The 18,806-nt window shown below is 39.8% G+C and overlaps 2 protein-coding genes and 1 long non-coding RNA gene across 12 annotated transcripts in view; 1 reads left to right on the forward strand and 2 right to left on the reverse strand.

Moving 5' to 3' along the window:
- Positions 1-161: 161 nt before the first annotated feature.
- LOC103564710 (uncharacterized) lies at positions 162-3,189 on the reverse strand. Of its 2 annotated transcripts, none has more exons than XR_548145.2 (3): positions 3,050-3,189; positions 1,527-1,791; positions 162-400 (listed from the first exon to the last, which is right to left on the reverse strand). It is a non-coding gene; the product is annotated as an uncharacterized lncRNA (long non-coding RNA). The 2 variants fall into 2 exon arrangements; XR_011530558.1 differs by having other exon boundaries at positions 162-645.
- DIMT1 (DIM1 rRNA methyltransferase and ribosome maturation factor) lies at positions 3,116-13,683 on the forward strand. Of its 3 annotated transcripts, none has more exons than XM_008540608.2 (12): positions 3,116-3,708; positions 4,058-4,131; positions 5,293-5,379; positions 7,114-7,175; positions 7,258-7,351; positions 7,435-7,484; positions 8,584-8,707; positions 8,842-8,934; positions 9,780-9,844; positions 10,486-10,549; positions 11,513-11,619; positions 13,133-13,683. In XM_008540608.2, the coding sequence occupies exons 1-12, from the start codon at positions 3,630-3,632 to the stop codon at positions 13,173-13,175; spliced, it is 942 nt and encodes a 313-aa protein (XP_008538830.1). In that variant the 5' UTR covers positions 3,116-3,629; the 3' UTR covers positions 13,176-13,683. The 3 variants fall into 3 exon arrangements, with proteins under 3 accessions (XP_008538830.1, XP_070443609.1, XP_070443608.1); XM_070587508.1 differs by having other exon boundaries at positions 3,471-3,708; positions 7,435-7,478; positions 8,577-8,707; XM_070587507.1 differs by lacking the exons at positions 3,116-3,708; positions 4,058-4,131 and having other exon boundaries at positions 5,315-5,378; positions 7,112-7,175.
- KIF2A (kinesin family member 2A) overlaps positions 11,470-18,806 on the reverse strand; it is a 67,675-nt gene continuing 60,338 nt past the window's right edge. For all 7 annotated transcript variants that reach the window (XM_070587500.1, XM_070587504.1, XM_070587505.1 and 4 more), the window contains one exon: positions 11,470-16,878. In XM_070587500.1, coding sequence (XP_070443601.1) covers positions 16,793-16,878 — 86 coding nt within the window. In that variant the 3' untranslated portion in view covers positions 11,470-16,792. The remainder of the gene's footprint in view (positions 16,879-18,806) is intronic.

Consider the following 18,806-nt stretch of genomic DNA (forward strand, 5'->3'; position numbering starts at 1 on the left):
TTTTTATTCTTTATTATATTTGCTGGCACATTTAAAATGTTATTTCAAGCATGCTGTGAATTTAAATAAGCCTCTTCTTCTACCAAATACTATTATACTTTTTTAAGTCATGATATGTTTTATTAATAAAAATGACAATGAATCAATTATGCACAACCAAATCAAGAAATAATTATTTTTAATTAACAAAAGATATAAACATGAAACCGAGACACATAAAATTGTTTTTTATAATCACAAAGCCATTCATACGTGCAGAGATAACTCAAAAACATTCCAGCATAAATTTCCAATGCTCATTTCCTTAATGCAGCCCATTTCCCAGCATCACACAATTCCTTAGGACTCATGGATCCATGGTGCACCCAATGTTGTCTCATATCTGAATGCTGCCTTGGTACTAACAGAAAAAAATGGATAAAATTTGGCCAGAAGAATAAATGATCCCAAATATAAGAACAATTTCTTTTTTTTTTTTTAAAGATTTTATTTTCTCCTTTTTCTCCCCAAAGCCCCCGGTACGTAGTTGTATATTCTTCGTTGTGGGTCCTTCTAGTTGTGGCATGTGGGACGCTGCCTCAGCGTGGTCTGATGAGCAGTGCCATGTCCGCGCCCAGGATTCGAACCAATGAAACACTGGGCCGCCTGCAGCGGAGCGCGCGAACTTAACCACTCGGCCACGGGGCCAGCCCCCCCCCACATTTTTTCATATCTGTAGGAATTCCTCAACCAACTACGTTATTTTGGTGAAGAAAGTAGTGAATCCCCACCTTCAGTGTGCATCATAACCTCCTAGAGGGTCTCTTAAAAACACATGTTCCAGGGGCCAATCTTATTCTAATTCAGAATGTTTAGGCTGGGGCTCAAGAGTGTGAAGTTCCATTATGTGCTATATTAGTTTGTTAGGGCTGCCCTAACAAAGTACCCCAGACTGGGTGGCTTAAACCACAGAAGTTTATTTTCCCACAGTTCTGGAGGCTAGAAGTCCAAGATCAACATGTCAGCAGGGTCGGTTTCTCCTGAGGCCTCTCTTCTCAGCTTGTAGACGGTCCCCTGCTCCCTGTGCCCTCACATGGTCTTTCCTCTTGTACACACATCCCTGGTTTCTCTTTCTGTGTCTAAATTTCCTCCTTTCATAAGGACACCAGCCAGATTGGATTGGGTCACATGCTGAAGGCCTCATTTTAACTTGGCCACTTCTTTAAAAGCCTTGTCTCCAAATACAGCCACATTCTGAGGTACTAGAGGTTAGGCTTCAACCCAAGAATTTGAGGGGGACACAGTGCAACCCGTAACATTTGCCCTAGAGTTTCTGATGCAGGTGGCTCAACGTTCACACCTAGACAAACACCAAATGAGTCTCTAGGTAAGCTAAATGTGCACACTCACTTCAGTCATTTAGTTTTATGTAGCTTAAAACACATGACCTCTTCCAGGAGGGTCTTGCTATTTTACTGCTAAACAAAATAATTTGGTTCCCATCCTTATTGTCTACCATGCTACATAAAATAGCCTCTCCCACTCACCTGTTGATCTCTTTCTCCTCTGCTTTACTTTTTTCTTCACACTGATCACCACCTGACATAATGTCTGTTTTTCCTCGCTAGAATGTAAGCTCCACTGTTGTTTTGCCTTCTGCTGTACGCCCATTGGGTAGAACAGTGACCCTGGAGACGAGTGTCCTTGATGTGATGTTGCATTCCTTCCGCGAAGGCAAGGTCTTCTGCTGAGAAGGAGCTAGGGAGGTCGTACGGCAGGAGAACTGAGAAGAATTAAGAAGGTTTGAAGAGCCTTTATGGAGAATGGGAGAGGAAGATTAGAGGGAATTCAGGAAGAGCTGGCTGGGCAGGGTTCAGAGCCCAGCCAACTGTGAGCCTATGAGTCCTACCTGCACTGCTGTGTGATGTCCAGCAGTTATCACAGCCGGGAGAGGAGCAGAGAGGGCAAAACGGTTATTCTGATTCTCAATGACCACCATTTCTCCTTAGCACAACATTTTAGGCCCTTCACAGTAAGTCCCTATTTACTCCTCAGCTATACCAAGTTTTTCTTCCTTAAACATCTTTGTACCTTGGCTTTGTGAGTGCTGTTCCTTTTGAATTCTCAACCTTCCCCTGGCTAATTTTTGTTTGTCCTTTGAAGACTCTACTCAAATATTATATTTTGAAAATATTCCATAGTTCCCTCAAATATTAGCCACACTGCTATAATCACACCTCTTTTAATGTGCACAGTCTTTGGAACATAGACCTAGGTTTAAGACAAGCCTGTCATTTTCACTGTGTGATCTTGAGCAAGATAGTAAACATTTTTGTCCTTCAGTTTCCTCATCTGTAAAATGGATATAATGATCAGACCTGTTTCAGAGAACTGTTTGAAAGGGTTAAATGAGATAATGTACCTAAAGTACAGGGCACATAACTGATCAGCAAATGGTGCTACTATAGTAATTATTTGCATGACTCCCTCTCCTGACAGAAAGTTCTTTAAAAGCAGGGATCATTTCATGCTCATCTTTTTATTCCTAACATTTGACACAGTGCCTGGCACACTGTAGATTCTCCAGAATTGTGGAATAAATTAATGATTAATGGAGTGAAAGAGGTGGTTGAGGATGCTACTAGGGCATATGACTTTTTCCCTCAGTTAGAATTACAGCAAAGACAGACCATGACTTGGGCATGCACACGATTAGTTGCACAGGGAAGAGTCAGCTTTGGTAATGACAGAGAAAACTGCTTCTTCAAGGAAAGAGGGTACACACAGAAACATTAAAAACTGAAAGCCATTATATTGGCAGGCAAAACAGACACAGAGCTTGTGCTCGTGGAGTTAACAGGCGGATACCTCATCCTATCACAATACCCAATGCATACCAATGACCACATCTACAGAGTTCCAGACTTTTTGTCTCTCTCAATCGCAAAAACTTTGAGGAGAGCAGTTTCCTATTTAACTTTGGATCTCCAGCACCCAGCAGTGTTTAACACACAGCTGGAGCTCAATAAATGAATGACGTGGCACAGAAGGAAGCGAAGGAACTACTTACTACATTCTCGAGGTTCCTTCGACGCAAGCAGCGGAGAACTCACTTCCCCAAAGAAGCGAGCTCCTCATCCCCACACCCGGGGTCTCCCACCCCAGAACCTGCTGGGAAAGATGAGAGAGCCACGTGACAAAAAGAAACCTTTGGATTTCAGCGATCCCAGAACGTGACTTCATAAGGCATCCACGGCTCCCCTCGCATTTGACAACTTAAACCTCCAGGATACCACACTCAAACCTAGTTTAACAGCTCGCGCAGAAAGGGGCAACAGGCCCCGCCCCCAATTCCAAACTAGCCAATCCAAATTGCCAGAATCAGTAGCGCGGTGCCTTCTGGGATCTGTAGGCTCCCGAGGTGACGCTTTCCTCCCGCTCATGACTACAATTCCCGGCGGCCACTTGGCTCTAAGTTCGGCCCTCTTTCTAGGGGCGGAACCCAGAGCGAACAGGGGGCGGGGTCCTCGCCCCTCCCCCACGTGGCCGGGAGTGGTGTGGGTGGTGCGGCGTAGGGAGCCACACGTGTGGGGTGTTTCGGTGTTGGTACTCGTTGATTTCCCGGACCTGAGGGCCCGCTGCCTGCGAAGATGCCGAAGATCAAGTCTGGGGCGAGCGGCCGCCATCGCGAGCGGCAAGAACAGCGCCGGGAGCTGAAGAGCGCCGGAGGTGGGGACAGCTGGGAGGGGGTGGGTCGGGTCGGGTCCTCCGGCGGGACCCAGGCGAGGGCCGCCGACCGAGACCTGGGCCGGGCCTGGGAGGCCGGTCGGGGCCCGCGCTCCCCGAGCGCGCAAGTCCCGGGCTCCCGGCTGGCCGGCTTCGGGCCCGGCGCGCCGCCTCTGGCTTCCTCCCAGGGCGGAGGCTTGGACGTCCACAGCGCCAGCCGGGCGCCCAGCGTGACGTTGGGTGGGTCTCGTTGGCTCAGAAATCTTCCCCCAGGCCTCCTACTTTCATCTTTGCGACGATCTAATATCTAATCTTAGTTGGGAAATTAAGGCTGTTTCATGTTTTCTTCTAGGACTCATGTTCAACACGGGCATTGGGCAGCACATTTTGAAAAATCCTCTCATTGTTAACAGCATTATCGATAAGGTGGGTGTGGAAGAGGAAAGGGAGAGAGTTGGTAGGTTATTGATTTTATTCTTAGGAATACTTAAGCGCAGAGAGGATGTCTGACACAAAACAGATAGTCTTGTTGAATGAATTGAACAATTGGCAAGATTCGTACGCTGTCTTCGGCATGATTTCCTTCATTCTGTGGGTCTGGGTTTCTCCTGGCTCCAAATTCTGTCTTTCTATAGATTATTTACGTCATACCTGGACGTTTGTACTTGTTCAATAGCAGATTATTACTGTTCTATTCCTAAACACATTTTCCAGGCACCATCTAACACCGTTAGTTTTTATTTACTCCGGAGCCTAAAAATGTGTCTAAACACCGCCTTAGGACGTTTGTTCCCCAGAGAAACTTACACGGTACGATCCAGTGCCCATATAAATTCTTTCCAATTTTCCTGCTGTATGGGTTATTGATGTTCTCTCGTTATGGGTGATTGGGTGTTAGGACATGAAATACAGGTGGTGTAGATTACTTTCATGGTTACAAAGGAAGCATCCTGGAGCTGTAGAAAGAGCATTAGATCCTTAAAGGATCTCATCTTGACTTAGTGTCATTTGCAAAATGAGGGCCTAGCCTTCTAACCTTTTTGGCTCTTGGATTCCTTTGAGCATCTGATGAAAGCTGTGGATCCAGAATACTGCAGCTGTGTGCACACAAACACCCAGTTTTGTGTATAGTTTCTGGGTACTCCTGTGTCCCTGAGACCATACATGGGATGAGAATTGAGAATTTCCAGTACAACACGCTATGATTCTGAGGCACGTTCATCATGTACAGTCCTTTCCGGTTTGAACTTGTTGATAACAGAGTTGGTAACAAGATGCTGTTGGAAGCATTTCCAAGGTAGAAAGCGGAATGCCCATCTCAGAAAGAAGTGCTCTTCCTACTTTTCTAACTCCTAGTTTTCTGACTCCGGACTATTGACCCAACTTAGGAGGCGTGTTACATATCCACTTGCACCTAATGTTAATGAGGTAATTTTGTTAAATACATGGATCATGAAGGAATCTCCTAAAAATGGAGTCAGAATAAGATCTCTTAGCCAAGTGCTTTTGAGGGAAGATATTCAGGTGTAAATGAAATGATGTGTTCGGGTGTGCCAGTAAAGCTAAAGTGGTTGTGCTTGCTTGTAGGCTGCCTTAAGGCCAACTGATGTGGTGCTGGAAGTTGGACCTGGAACTGGCAATATGACTGTAAAGTTGCTAGAAAAGGCAAAAAAGGTAAAAAGGGCATTTAGTGTTTTGGTATCAGAAATGGCTATGTGAGCAAACTCAGCTGGTTTACAAATATAAATCTATTTTAATTAATTGCTATTATTTTAACAACTCCTCTTGCTCCTTTGCTAGAAACTTTATCTTAGAAAATATGGGCAAAACGGGTGAAGGTGGTCAAAAGATACAAACTTCCTGTTATAAAAGAAATAATTCATGGGGCTGTAATGTGCAGCATGGTGACTACAGTTCACAGTGCTGTATATTTGAAAGTTGCTAAGAGAGTAGATCTTCAAAGTTCTCATCACAAGAAAAAAACATTTGTAACTATGTGAGGTGATGGATGTTAACTAGACTTACCTTGCACTATATACATGTATTGAATCATTATGTTGTGCACCTGAAACTAATATAATGTCATATGTCAATTATGTCTCAGTTTAAAACAATAGATAAAAGAAAATAGGGGTTATGTCAGTCAGGGAAACGGAAGCTACATTAAATATTTCAATACAGGGAATTTAATATAGGGAATTGGTTATGTGGTTGTTAGAGGACTCAAAGAATAAAATGGGAACACTGAGGTAACCCAAAAATAATAATTGCAAAGAGCAGCTACCACCTCTAGGCTTGGGGGAACAAAGCGAGGAGGGTGGAGTTACTGGAACCTAGAGCCTTGGAGGAGGAGATCTAAAGAGCTGGAGCCACGGGCCTCTGAGATTGTGCCACCTGGCCACTGCTGGTACTTTGGCTCTTGGCTAACCCAGTTTCTAATTAAATGGAACCACTGTGGTGTACTCTGGTGAAAGTAGGGAGCACATTTTAAAGACCTTATCTGAAAAGAGTTTAATGAAGAGACTCTTTACAAAATGTGGGAATGGGGTTAAGGGAACCAGTAAGCATTAGTGAAATGCCCAGGAACTAGCAAAAGTAGGAAACAGTTACCATCCAAAGGGCTCAAGGGGCAAGAGGAGGGAACTGTGTGCAGGAGCCCAGTAAGCGTGGGAGCCATGGAGCAGGGGCCACTCCTGATGGAACACAGCCACGACCAGAACTCCTGCAAGGCATGGGGCAGGCATTAGGAAATATTCCGCCTCTCCCCTTGCACCCTGTGATGCCGGTACCTTTCATTGGCCAATCCCAACTGGAAGTCAAAGGGCAAGGGAGCTGGACTGTATCACGCTACAGGGCATAGAGGAAGCTGGAGAATGGATCTGGGAGCCAGACACGCTAAGCAGCACATGTATCTATTCTGCAGACATGGTCTTCCTGGAAGTCAGTAAAACCTCAGCTGATATTGAATTAAGATGACAATTTCAGCCTTTTCTGCTGTCCCTTTTCATTTCCTTGTGAAGTTATCTATGCTGCATACTCTGGACCTTAGTAGACGAGACAAGTGACATACTCATGCTGGGAGCAGTTGCTTTGTATGCTTCTAAGAACATTCACTGCACAGACATTTTATGTGTTTTTTCATCTGCTGTTCAGTTACAAAGCATGGAGCCAGATGAGCACGATTGTCAATTATTTGGGTAGAACTCTGACATTGTCTGGTTGTCTACTTTTCTGGGTGGTGCTTTTTGTTGTTTGAAATGGTAGAGTACAATTGAAGGAATATTGATGATAGAATTGGGAAAAGAAGTTTAATTCATATAAATCATGTAAGAGTTATTATTGAGATAATAAAATTTAGAATCCATAATTAACCTGAAAAACTCTCCCCCCTACCCCCCCAAACTTTAGGTAATTGCCTGTGAACTTGACCCAAGGCTAGTAGCTGAACTTCACAAAAGAGTTCAGGGCACGTGAGTATACATAATAGAATTAAAGTGCATTTCAATCTCATGAACAGTATTCATTTTTAATCGCTTTTTTTCTTATTTTCAGGCCTCTGGCCGGCAAACTTCAAGTAATGGTGGGTGATGTGTTGAAAACAGACTTGCCATTTTTTGATGCTTGTGTGGCAAATTTGCCTTATCAGGTATGTTTTCAAATTGTCGGGAACATTTTACTAAATGTTTCTCTGGTCTCTTTCCCAGAAATAACTAGTTAATTCTCTTGCAGATCTCTTCTCCTTTTGTCTTCAAGCTGTTGCTACACCGACCTTTTTTCAGGTTTGTGACAAAAGCCAAAGTTGCTGCCAAATCTTAGAAAGATTGATGGTTTAGGCCGTGAACACAGCCAGCCAGCCAAAGATGAAAGTTAATTCCATTGAAAAACTACTAGAGAATTTGTTTTGTAGAAAATATCGATTTATGTGGAGGTCGTTCTCTCTCTTTCTCTTTTCAGTTGACAGAGTTATTGGGGGAGGTGTGGGGTCAGTCCTGCTTCTGAGACCAAGACGGCCTTTCCCTATTTTCTAATCCTCCTGCATTAGCCCAGGTCAGACTTTTATTACCTTGTATCTAGACAATTGCAGTGGCCACCTAACTAGTTTCTAGTACAGTCATACTAGTGGTTTTCAAACTGCAAGTCAAAAACCCCTTAGTGTTTATAAAATAAGTTTAGTGAGTCATGACTGTCCTTTTTATTAATGACATGGCTTAGAATATATCAGAGGGCATTCATTGCATGTGGTCCAGATGATTACAGTGTCATGAAACTTGTTTGAGTTACATAAACACATAGACATAGAGAGATTTGCAGCCTGGGTTGCAATGTCAAGTGTATTTCTTAGTGTGACTTATTGTCAAAAAGTTTGAAAGTCGTTGAAGCCCAGCTTTGAAGGTGCTCTTCTCCTGGTCAAGAGCCTCCCAGAGGCTTCCACATTGCTTGCTGAATAAGAAGTCCGTGTCCTTAACCTGTGAAATCAGGAAGACACTGATCTCACAGCCCGCCTCTCCTGCCTCGGCTCTTCCTTGAGGGTGTTCGCTGCCCCTGAATACAGTTCGGCTGCTAAGCCAGTTTTGTTTGTTTGGGTTTTGTTTTCCTGGCAGGGGTGATGGGCTAGTGGCAATCTGAAATACTTCCTCATCTGATCATCGAGGGCTTACAGGTGCAAGAGGTTAGCAATGCAGCCATTATAAAATGAAAAACAAAGCCAACTGGATCATTTTGTGGCTGAAAGTGTTCTCCTCCCTTCCAACCAGCTGGACTAATTATGAACCACAGATATTGCTTTGCTCTATTTCCCTCCCAAGAAAATTCATTACAGTGAAAAAACATTTACAGTAGCAAGTGACCATTTTCCTATCCTTTCTGTTGCCTTTTCAGATGTGCTGTACTTATGTTTCAAAGAGAATTTGCGCTCCGACTGGTTGCAAAACCTGGAGATAAGTTATACTGCAGACTCTCAATTAATACCCAGCTGTTAGCACGTGTGGACCATCTAATGAAAGTAAGTGACTGTTACTGAAATAACGTGGCTTAATTCATCCTTGAGCATCTAGCAGTGCCTTCTGTGAGCAGAGCCTACTTGATTACTAATTTAAAGTTTTTGAGAGAACTACTTAAACATTTTCTGATTAACAGGTTGGAAAGAATAACTTCAGGCCACCACCCAAGGTGGAATCCAGTGTTGTAAGGATAGAACCTAAGAATCCGCCACCACCTATCAATTTTCAGGTGAGGTTAAAATACTACGTCATTCACTAAAGGGGAAAAAAAGCCCAAGCTGGAAGATGTGTGTCTACAGTCAACCTAAATGCACAAACCGAAAAATGTTAATTACGATACATCCCTGTGATGGAGTAGATGGAATAATTTGACACAAGATAGTTGTGAAGACCACGAGAGAGCATGGAAAATGTTTGCAAAAGGGGAAAAGATTACATGTCATTGCATTTTGCTGAAGATTATAGCTGTGGAAAACATGTACCTATTTGAATAAGACTTGGAAAACAAGATAAAATGAAAATAGTTGTTAGAATAATATTATGGGTATAACTTTTTAATCAAAATTCTTGTTTTAGTAATTTAAAAAGTGACGAAAGCCAGATCACTTGATGTAAAACCTCGCTGCAATCGCTTTGGATAAAAACATGATTGCTTGCGTAGTCAGGAAGCGGTGGTAAATGGAGGGGTTTGTCAGTTACTCCTTCCGGGGGTTCAGGTGAGTTGCACAGCCTGTATTCTAAATCATTGGAAAATGGTACTTAGATTTAAATAAATGCCATGTTCTTTGTTCAGATGATCTATTTATCAAAGATGATCTCTTTGTTCAGATGATGTTCTAAAAATAGAACAATGATCTATTTTTTCTGATTTTTAAAATTGAGGATAAAATATTCAGTGAGGTGTGCAAAAATCAAGTATACACCTTACTTTTGCATGTGTGTCAGCCAGATCAAGATAATAGAACATTTTTATCACTCCAGAAGGTTCTTTTCAGTTTTATGTATTAAAAGAATACCTAGCAAGCATAGGCAAGGTTCGATATTTTGTAAGACAATACCCATTTTCTGTTTCAGGAATGGGATGGCCTAGTAAGGATCACCTTCGTTAGGAAAAACAAGACGCTGTCTGCTGCGTTTAAGTGAGTCTTTCCCTAACTTCTAACGGAGGAGGCCCCATGCTCCGTGTGCTGTGCTAAGTGCTGGAATTTGGTCCTTTCCCGAACAGACATCCTAAAGCATAAAGATTATCCGTGTCCAGACACACTTTACCTTTTTGACTAACTTTATACTTTGGGAGGCAGGGGAATTTAATGAAGATAGTTCCTGGAGTTGGGAATTAGATCAGGCTTTTTTGCAAAACAGGGAAAAAACCAACAACTGACCGGACATCTGCTTAGTTTTCCTTGGAAAAATGGGGTGGTGATAGATTCCTTCCACACTTGTGAAAGATTTGTGCCATTTTATTAACTTGGAAAAATGTAACAGCAATTTGGGGCCCCAGGGCAAAAGAGAGGTGAAAGCCATAATTTTAGCTTTTTTTTAAGGTGATGTTTTGTGGAGTCTAAAACATCTTTAGGAACGTAAGAGATGTGTCTTAGGACTTTACTTTTTAAATGTAACTAGTTCGTGATTGTTTCCTAAGTTTAAATATTCAGCACCTTTTTTAGCTCCTTAATTTCACCATATGGAACACTGACTTAATCTTACAGTAAACTGGAAGGAAATTATTTATAATCTCTGGTTTTGGGATAATAGTGGACATCACTTCTTTTTGCTCTAGGTCAAGTGCAGTGCAACGGCTATTGGAGAAAAATTACAGAATCCACTGTTCAGTCCATAATATTGTAAGCAGAAAATGTTTCTGTGGCTTCAGTGATTTGTTGTGTTTTAAAATGTCCCTCTGCTTGTTACTCTTTTTCATCTATCATTACAATATTCTTGATTTTGTACATTCCATAGGATCCTTAAATGCCAGTATGTAATAGGTAACTAGCGTAACTTGATCTTGAAGTCTGACAGGGCAGTGCTGCTGTAGTTTGTGGAACAGATCTGAGCAACGCTGATTACTCCACTCGATCCTCTCTAACTCCTGACACTGGTTTTTGGCTATAAAACAAAGACTCAGGGATTCAGCTGAGTCATCATTTTCTCAAACTAGGCATGTGTAGCTTGCTCAGCTTAACTTGTATACCATTTGCCATCCTCTGAATTGTGACCATCCCTTCTTGTTTCTTGCTCATGTAGCAATTACAAATTTAACATTACTATTTACTCAGTAACTTTTTTTAATACACATAAATTGAAATAATTAGAATAAAGTGTAGACTGCAGAGCAAACTTTTGGTTGTGAGCCTCATGCTTCTTATTGTTATTATCTGTGCAGCACTTTGAGTGTGTATGAGCACACATACACATATTCATATATAATGACTATGTGATGTTTGATAACTTACTAGTCATCAAATTATTAAACAGCAGACATAAAAATAAATTCCCTTTGTATTTTTTGACTCAGATCTATGGTTTAATATACCACAGTGCTACCTCCATTTTCTCTTTTATGGACAAAGTCATTAGAAATCTGCTTAAGTAGGAAAATATTCAACTGGATTAAGAAAAATCTTTGGATTAAAGATGTGAAGTATGAAATAGTTAATATTCTCAAGTCTTATCTGCACAAGTAGGCTTTAGAAACTCATGAACAGATAAAAGTGACTATTTTATGACTTACTGAACTAAAAAAAAAAGAGTCAAGGTGACTTCATTAAAGATACGTTGTTCATTTATTCTGAATCTTATATTGATAGATAATACCAGAAGATTTCAGCATAGCAGATAAAATACAGCAAATCCTAACCAGCACAGGTTTTAGTGACAAGCGGGCCCGTTCCATGGACATAGATGACTTCATCAGGTAATTACATTTTTCTTTTTCTGAGTGTTTACATTTCTTTCCTGTGACACCTTCAGATTAGGTTAAAGGCTTTTGAGCGGTATAAGGTGCTACCTGGGAGTTATTGCATAGCACTTCCATGGCATGGAATAGTATTTGGTGTAAAAGATGGAGGCTAGTTAGCTGCAGCAGAGTGAACCTTTCCTTTAAGAACAGTTCGAGCCTGGAGAAAGCCTCGCTGTCAGTGTGGCCTGCGCTCCTCCCGTCCAGCCCCCTCCCCCATTCATAGTCCCATTCACAGTCAGTCTTCATAGTTTGTCTCCTCACCGTAGCCTGTAAGGTAGAAGAATCCTAATACATGTAGTTGGACCTAACTCTTATTTTGTTGGGAATAGCTGTTGTCAAACAGATCCTAAGCATGAAATCATGCCAGTTAAATCATACCTGGTTATCATTTCTAACTGGTCTAGGAATACAGTTACTTGTTTTATAGGCCGAGGCAAGTTCTGCACACCTAAAGTAAAAGAAAGGTGTCATCATTATTTGGGCAATGTAGACCAAAATTTGTTTCCCTTGAATTAAGCAAGTCAGTCTTATGAAAGCAGAGTAAGGCTTCAATTACCCAGGTAATTATTAACCTGTACTCACTGCTTTTAATCACTAACACTTTGATTTCCTAACTAATAAACCATCACTTACCACACAGAAGTTTTTGCCTATTTAGCCAATTCATTTTTAAAGCTTCCATGTTCTAGGAGCTGAATTAAAAATGAGGGTAGATTGTTACAAAAGTCATCGGTTTGACTTTTCTAAGCTGGAAACACCGTTCTGTATAACTAAGACAGATGGGGTTAATATTTTATATTGGCGGCTAGCAGTACTAGAGTCTTTATTAGATATTAATCCTAGGAGTTGAACATTGTTCCTAAGTACCAATCTTCCTTTTTCAGACATTTTAACCCATCTTTAACTCATCTGTTTCTATGGGCCATCCTGAAAATAATCTCAGGTCTAAACAGAAACATTTCATCTTATTTCCTTCATTCTCAACAAATTTCTTCAAGGTTATTTAGCGTATGCACTTTGCTAACTAGGATCTCGTAAGTACATGGGTGTCCAGAGAAAAAGCCATGTGCATTAATGTGAATCTCAGTTACAGTGAGCTCCGAGGAAGAATGGACGTGTAAGATGAACCATTCATCCCTCTTCCGTCTTGTTCACGTACCATGTTGAAATGGAACAAGTGCCTGTGAGCTCTTAGGACTGGGATAGTGGAGGTCTAAGATATTTTTAGTCAAATTCATCATAACTTAAGACATATAGACAAGAGGCACCAAAATGATGTGGTTTTAACTAATATATATCTTACATAAATTTAGTGGAAGAATAAACTTGAATGACTAGTGTTAGGAGGGGGTGGGCTTCATAGGTCTGATATGTTCATGTTTTAGAATTCATGCTAATAGGAACTGTGCACTGTTATGTCCTACAAATTAGCTTTTCAATACTATCTCATTTTGGTTTCTTTTTTCAGATTGCTACATGGATTCAATGCAGAAGGTATCCATTTTTCTTAGGTATCTGGAAAACAGAATGTTTCAAACTCAAGTCAAGAAACTGGAATTGTATATTTTTAATAATTTGAGAAGATGAACTGTGCTTTTGTGTCTACTAGGACACTATGTGCTCGACTATTTTTGACTTATACTACTGCTGTCACCATTTATTACTCTAAATTTTCAGGGTAGTAAGTCAGTCAGTTCTAAGTACCCAGCGTTTTTTTTTGGTTTTGGTTTGTTTTTAATATCAAATATACGGCAGGGTCCAATCTATACCTGATAATCTTCAAGAGCCGCAGACACGCACAACTTTACACTTAAACTTATCATTTCTAACAGTTTATTGTATAAAGATGTTACTCTTCCATTTTCTATTATATATTACTGTGAGCTTCTTTAGGCCTTCAGCTCTTTAGGCCTTTGTCCCTCAAGTGGTGAAAAAGCTAAAATATGCTTAACTTAGTCACATATTCCCTATACCATTTCTTGTTATTCATGTGTACAGTAAAACAACTGTTTCTCAAAATGTTTTTATTTTGCTTCTCTCATTCTTTCTGTTTGCCCCTCACAGCTTCTATCATTGCTTCCCCCGTTAGCTACCCTGTCGCATCATAGGCTACGTCGGGGTTCTGAGTAAGCCTGAGTCTGCTCCTGCCACCATGTGGAGCAGGCATATCACCTCCGGGTGCGATTCCTAACCTGTGCAGTGAGGATGCTTGACTGGAATGAAATGAACTATAAGATTATTTTTTCTTCAGGAGATAGTCATAGGTTTCACAAAATTTCAAAGAGTTTTGTAAATCAGAACTGACTTAAAGTTAAAATCTCTGCCCTTCAATTTCACAACAAACAAAAAAGCCAACCAGTCATTTTCCTACAACTACAGGCTTCCAGTATTCATCTGACATCAGGATAATTAAAATTTCCAGTACCTTTTCATATACCTGATGCTTAGTTTTAGAATATTTTTTAAAACAGCAGGTTGAAAATTTCAATAGATGTCATAAAAAAGTCTTAATCAGCTACCAGGTTTAAATCATTATCAATAGGATACTAAATGTTAATGTCTTTTAATAAAGCATTATAGTAGCTGATTATTTTATTTATATAAGGAAATTAATAAAAAAAATCTTCACTGATATTTTGCTTTCTTTATACCTAATAGAAGGAGTGTTTCCAAATTATTTTAACAGAGGTACACTGAGTAAATTTGGAAGGGAAGATAAATTGTTTGCCTAAACAGACTTTTTTGAAATCTGGTTCCACGATGATAGAGTAAAACATTCCTACAGAATTAAAATAATGTATATTCTTAGTTACTTATTAATAGGGCTATCAGCTTTCAAGTCTGAGACAGTAAAGAATATTTAATCCAGATCCAAGAAATTATTCTTTAAATAACAGCTGCATCAAGCCACTTTTGTTACATAAATATTAAATATACTTCAGAGTAGAGTTTTCCAGTATCACAGAACTACTTTGCAAAGTTCACGTGTCCCATCTCTCTCCTTATAGCAACACTGTAAGACTTAATTTAGCATTCCCTCTAGTTCCTTTCCTGCTATGAACTGCTGAGGTGTAGTCCCCTTTCTGGCCATCGGTTTTCCCTATCTGTAAAACTGAAGGACTGGATTATACTACCGAGATCTTTTCTGGTACCAATTCTTTATATACCTTAGTTACTGATCAGAATGAAGCCATTACAGTATAAAGCAGCATATGTGGATATAAGGAGACCTTCCAGAGATAGTATCCATCTAATTTAAATAATAAGTTCAGACTAATCTGTTGTGCTTTAAAATGAGCAAGTTCACAACTCTTGATTGCCCTTTGAAGGTTGCTTAGCCTCAAAAATTACTTTTTAAATAGCCTCTGCAAGGTCAACAGTAATGGTTCTCCATTCCCCCTCTTCTTTTTGAAGTAAACACAAATAGAATATATCTTACAGCTGCAAGAAAACCTGAGTCCCTTCCAAAACAAAGGAGATTGTATTGAAGTAAATTATCTCTAAAACTCATTCCATAGATTTCACTTATTAATAAGCACACTGTGAAAATCTACCTTTGTTCTAGATTTCAAGTTTACAGAGGAGCGTTTCACCATGGTGTTAGGATGCCCAGCACGACCCTCTGACTTCTATCGACAGTGAAGTAGGAGTCTGGCTCACGTGACTCTCTATTCATAGCTTCCCTTTGGCCCGTATGAATGAGCTAGTAGTTCCCTGGAGTCAGTCAAAACAAGATATCCTTGGGAGACGTTCTGTTGTTGATCTACTCCTGGGCTCTACCCTGGGAACTGAGGGAAAACTCCTAGAGAGCGATAGAAATCTTTTAACAAAATATTTACATGAAAAGAGGCCAGTTTTCTTCCTTGGAGTAGCAATCTGTAAAAATAAGTGCCACCACTTAAAAAGTAGCATACCCTAGACCAATTTATTGGTGAGAATTTGGATATTCTCACGAAGTAATGGTGAAACATCACACATTAGGTAATGGAGGAAGCCTGGGTTAGATCTGCCTTTTAAGGCAAAGTCAGCTCTTTTTTTAGCTTAATTCTTTTTCAAGGGAGTTATGTACTGTCTACACTTGGCTTACACTAACAGTTCTATTACGGACTACTTTCGATGTACATGTAAATGTTCATGCATCAGAAGCCAATTTCCTTTAACAGTACATTTAAAACGTACATTTTAGGGTGCTAATGGACACTTCAGCTTAAGTAATGGTATTGGTAAGGATCAAATTGCACTATTAGTCTTGTTAATACCACACTGGAACACACACTGCATATATATGTATTATCCTAAGATAAAACTCTTCTCAGAATTTCATTACTTTTTATTATACACCAACTAGTTTATATTTTAGTTCTTTACAAAGAAATGCTAAGAAAATTATAACCACATATATGGTTTTAAAATCATAATTCCAGATTTCTTTACATATAAGATGGAATGGTCCAGCAGCTATGTCCACTGTCACAGACTTTAGTTCCATTCAATGATATGGCACATCCTGCAAAATTAACTAGTCACACACAAAAAATGTCTCAAATACAGTAAAAATGTACACACAAGAAAGGTAATTTACAATGACAAATACGGAATGTAATTTATCTTGGCTGTGCTTCAGAAATTTAGGGTCAATAGCCTTAATCAAGGCACAAAGCAGGAAGAGGTGAGCACAGCTGTCTCTAGGAGTGGTCAAGGTATGTACAATCACAGATGAGGTATGCATGCACGCAAAGGATTTAAAACTGCTCAGTCTTGCTACAAAAATCGAACCGAGTTAAAAGGAAATGCTGTGGCATCCTCCTACTATTCGCCTCTGGATCAAGTCCACAATCTTACTTCATCATATGGAAAATAAAATTGGCAAGGATCTCCAAAAGTAAATCACCATTTGGGTGAATGAAACAAAATGCTTCACTATTCCCAAATGTTGGTTGTGCCTCCTGGACTAGAAGCATTTTGTAGACAAAGGAGTGCTTCACAAATTGAAATGTCATTCAGGTGAAGGGACAAGACATTTTCCACAGACACTTAAAATTTCAAACTTTCAAATGGCCCTTACAACTGAATCGTTGTATGTTACAGTAGCGAGGGTTCTGGGGATCCTTTAGCAGCAAATACCAATTTAAAGGGCTCGGGGTCTCTTCGGGTTGATTTGCTTGCTGGCCTGTTCTTCTTCTTGCAGAGCTGCACGAAAAGATTTCACTTTATCTTGGAAAAAGAAAAGAACAAGGGAGTAAGTATTGCATTACATGCATTACAGTATACAACTTTGCGGGTCCTATCAAGTCACTTAACATTAACTCAGAATTTTTCCTTTTCTTCTTTGTGGTCCAGAAACTCAACTAAATACAATGCTCAACTACAGCAACAGTTTCATAGATACCTGGAAGTACGTTTTTTTCCCTATATCTTCAATAGGTTTCAGTTCTGTTTGGCACATTTAACAGTGTTTAATTTTAAATTTATTTGAATTCCTTTTGGAGTGTAGACAGGCTGTGTACATGTGTAAAATATGTACAGTCATGTCCAAAAGGAACACTGTGAATCCTATTAAACTGTAAAATAGAAATTTTTTCTCTCATCATTAGGAAATTTCTACTCCTAATTCCTATTTTACCTTTTTAAGCTATGAAATTTTAAGATATTTGAATTTTAAAAACAGACGTCATTTTTTGCTTATCAGGGGTTGTAAAAGGGGATGGGGAAAGGGGATTACAGGATAATACATTTCTTGATCTTACGATTCTGTGTTACCAGCTGTCATATACTGATTCAGAGTCACATAAAAATAAGAAAGAGGTAAGTAAACTGGCAGAGACAAGTAACCGTCAGCTGTGAAGACGACAAATCTTTCTATAACACTGGTTCTCAACCAGGGGTGATTTTTGCCCCCACAGGAGACTCTTGGTAATGTCTATAGACATTTTTTAAATGAATTAATTTTTTTTTTGAGGAAGATTAGCCCTGAGCTAACATCTGCTGGCAATCCTCCTCTTTTTTTCGCTGAGCAAGATTGGCCCTGAACTAACATCCCTGTCCATCTTCCTATACTTTATATGTGGGACGCCTGCCACAGCATGGCTTGACAAGCAGTGCTTGGGTCCGCACCTGGGATCGGAACCGGGGAACCCTGGGCCACTGAAGCGGAGTGTGCAAACATTTAACCACTGTGCCTGGGCTGGCCCATGTCCACAGACATTTTTGATTGTCACAACTGGGGTGGTGCTACTGTCATTTAGTCAACAGAGACCCAGGATTCTGGTAAGCATTATACAATGCACAGGACAGCACCCCTCATGAAAGAATTACTCAACTTAAAATGTGTTAATACTGCAAAAGTTATGGCCTTCAGAAGAAAAGATATAAAGTTGGAATTTCAATTTCTTTCTGCTCTTCAGAAGTACAATGATGTTAAAAAAGCTGACTTTTCTGAAATTTAGAAAGGAGTTCAAGGACTTCTGGATCTGGTGCCTGTTAATATATTCTAAGATAAAAGCTTTCAAACTTATTACCAAAATTATCTCTGGATGGTAAAAAAATTTTTTTCTAAGAAAGGACTGAATAACACAATATCTAGATAGCAATTTTCTCAAAGTTATGGATATGCTTGATAAACATGAATCCTGAGAAAATTAAAGAAACGAAGTCATCTAAGTTGAATGTAACATACTACAGAGAAAAAAATTAGAATGCACTACGAGCTGTCTTCTGAATAAAATGCATACAGAAAAGCTGCTTGTGAGTTATGGCAGATTAGAAAAATGATCAAAACACTTTAAATCAAGGCTTGAATATGAAGAACATGAAAAACAAAAGTAAATTTTAGAAACCCTACATCTGCACAAAAAATTCAGAATTGGGAAAATGGTGACTGCTGACTATAGGAAATGATTTCAACCAACTTCACAAAGGACCTAGTTTTAAAAATTAAGCAGCTTGTTTGGTGCTAAAAACTAGCAATTTCAATCTGATTTCATGTTGCATTGCCATGTACACACACACATACAGATGCCCACTTGCATATAAATGGAGACAGCTAGTTTGCCAATGCCTAAGAAATTAGTGCAAACAATAAATGTATATCTGAAGCTGCACAGATACGCTACTTAAAAAGCCAAGATGACAGGGCATGTGGG

The sequence above is a fragment of the Equus przewalskii genome, chromosome 20 (assembly GCF_037783145.1).
Source record: "Equus przewalskii isolate Varuska chromosome 20, EquPr2, whole genome shotgun sequence".
NCBI lineage: Eukaryota > Metazoa > Chordata > Mammalia > Perissodactyla > Equidae > Equus > Equus przewalskii.

Excerpts from the sequence above, each read along its gene's own strand:
- DIMT1 (XM_008540608.2), top strand. The coding sequence starts at position 3,630 with ATGCCGAAGATCAAGTCTGGGGCGAGCGGCCGCCATCGCGAGCGGCAA. Across the intron at positions 7,352-7,434 it reads TGGCAAATTTGCCTTATCAG|ATCTCTTCTCCTTTTGTCTT; the intron begins GTATGTTTTCAA and ends ATTCTCTTGCAG. Across the intron at positions 7,485-8,583 it reads CTACACCGACCTTTTTTCAG|ATGTGCTGTACTTATGTTTC; the intron begins GTTTGTGACAAA and ends TTGCCTTTTCAG.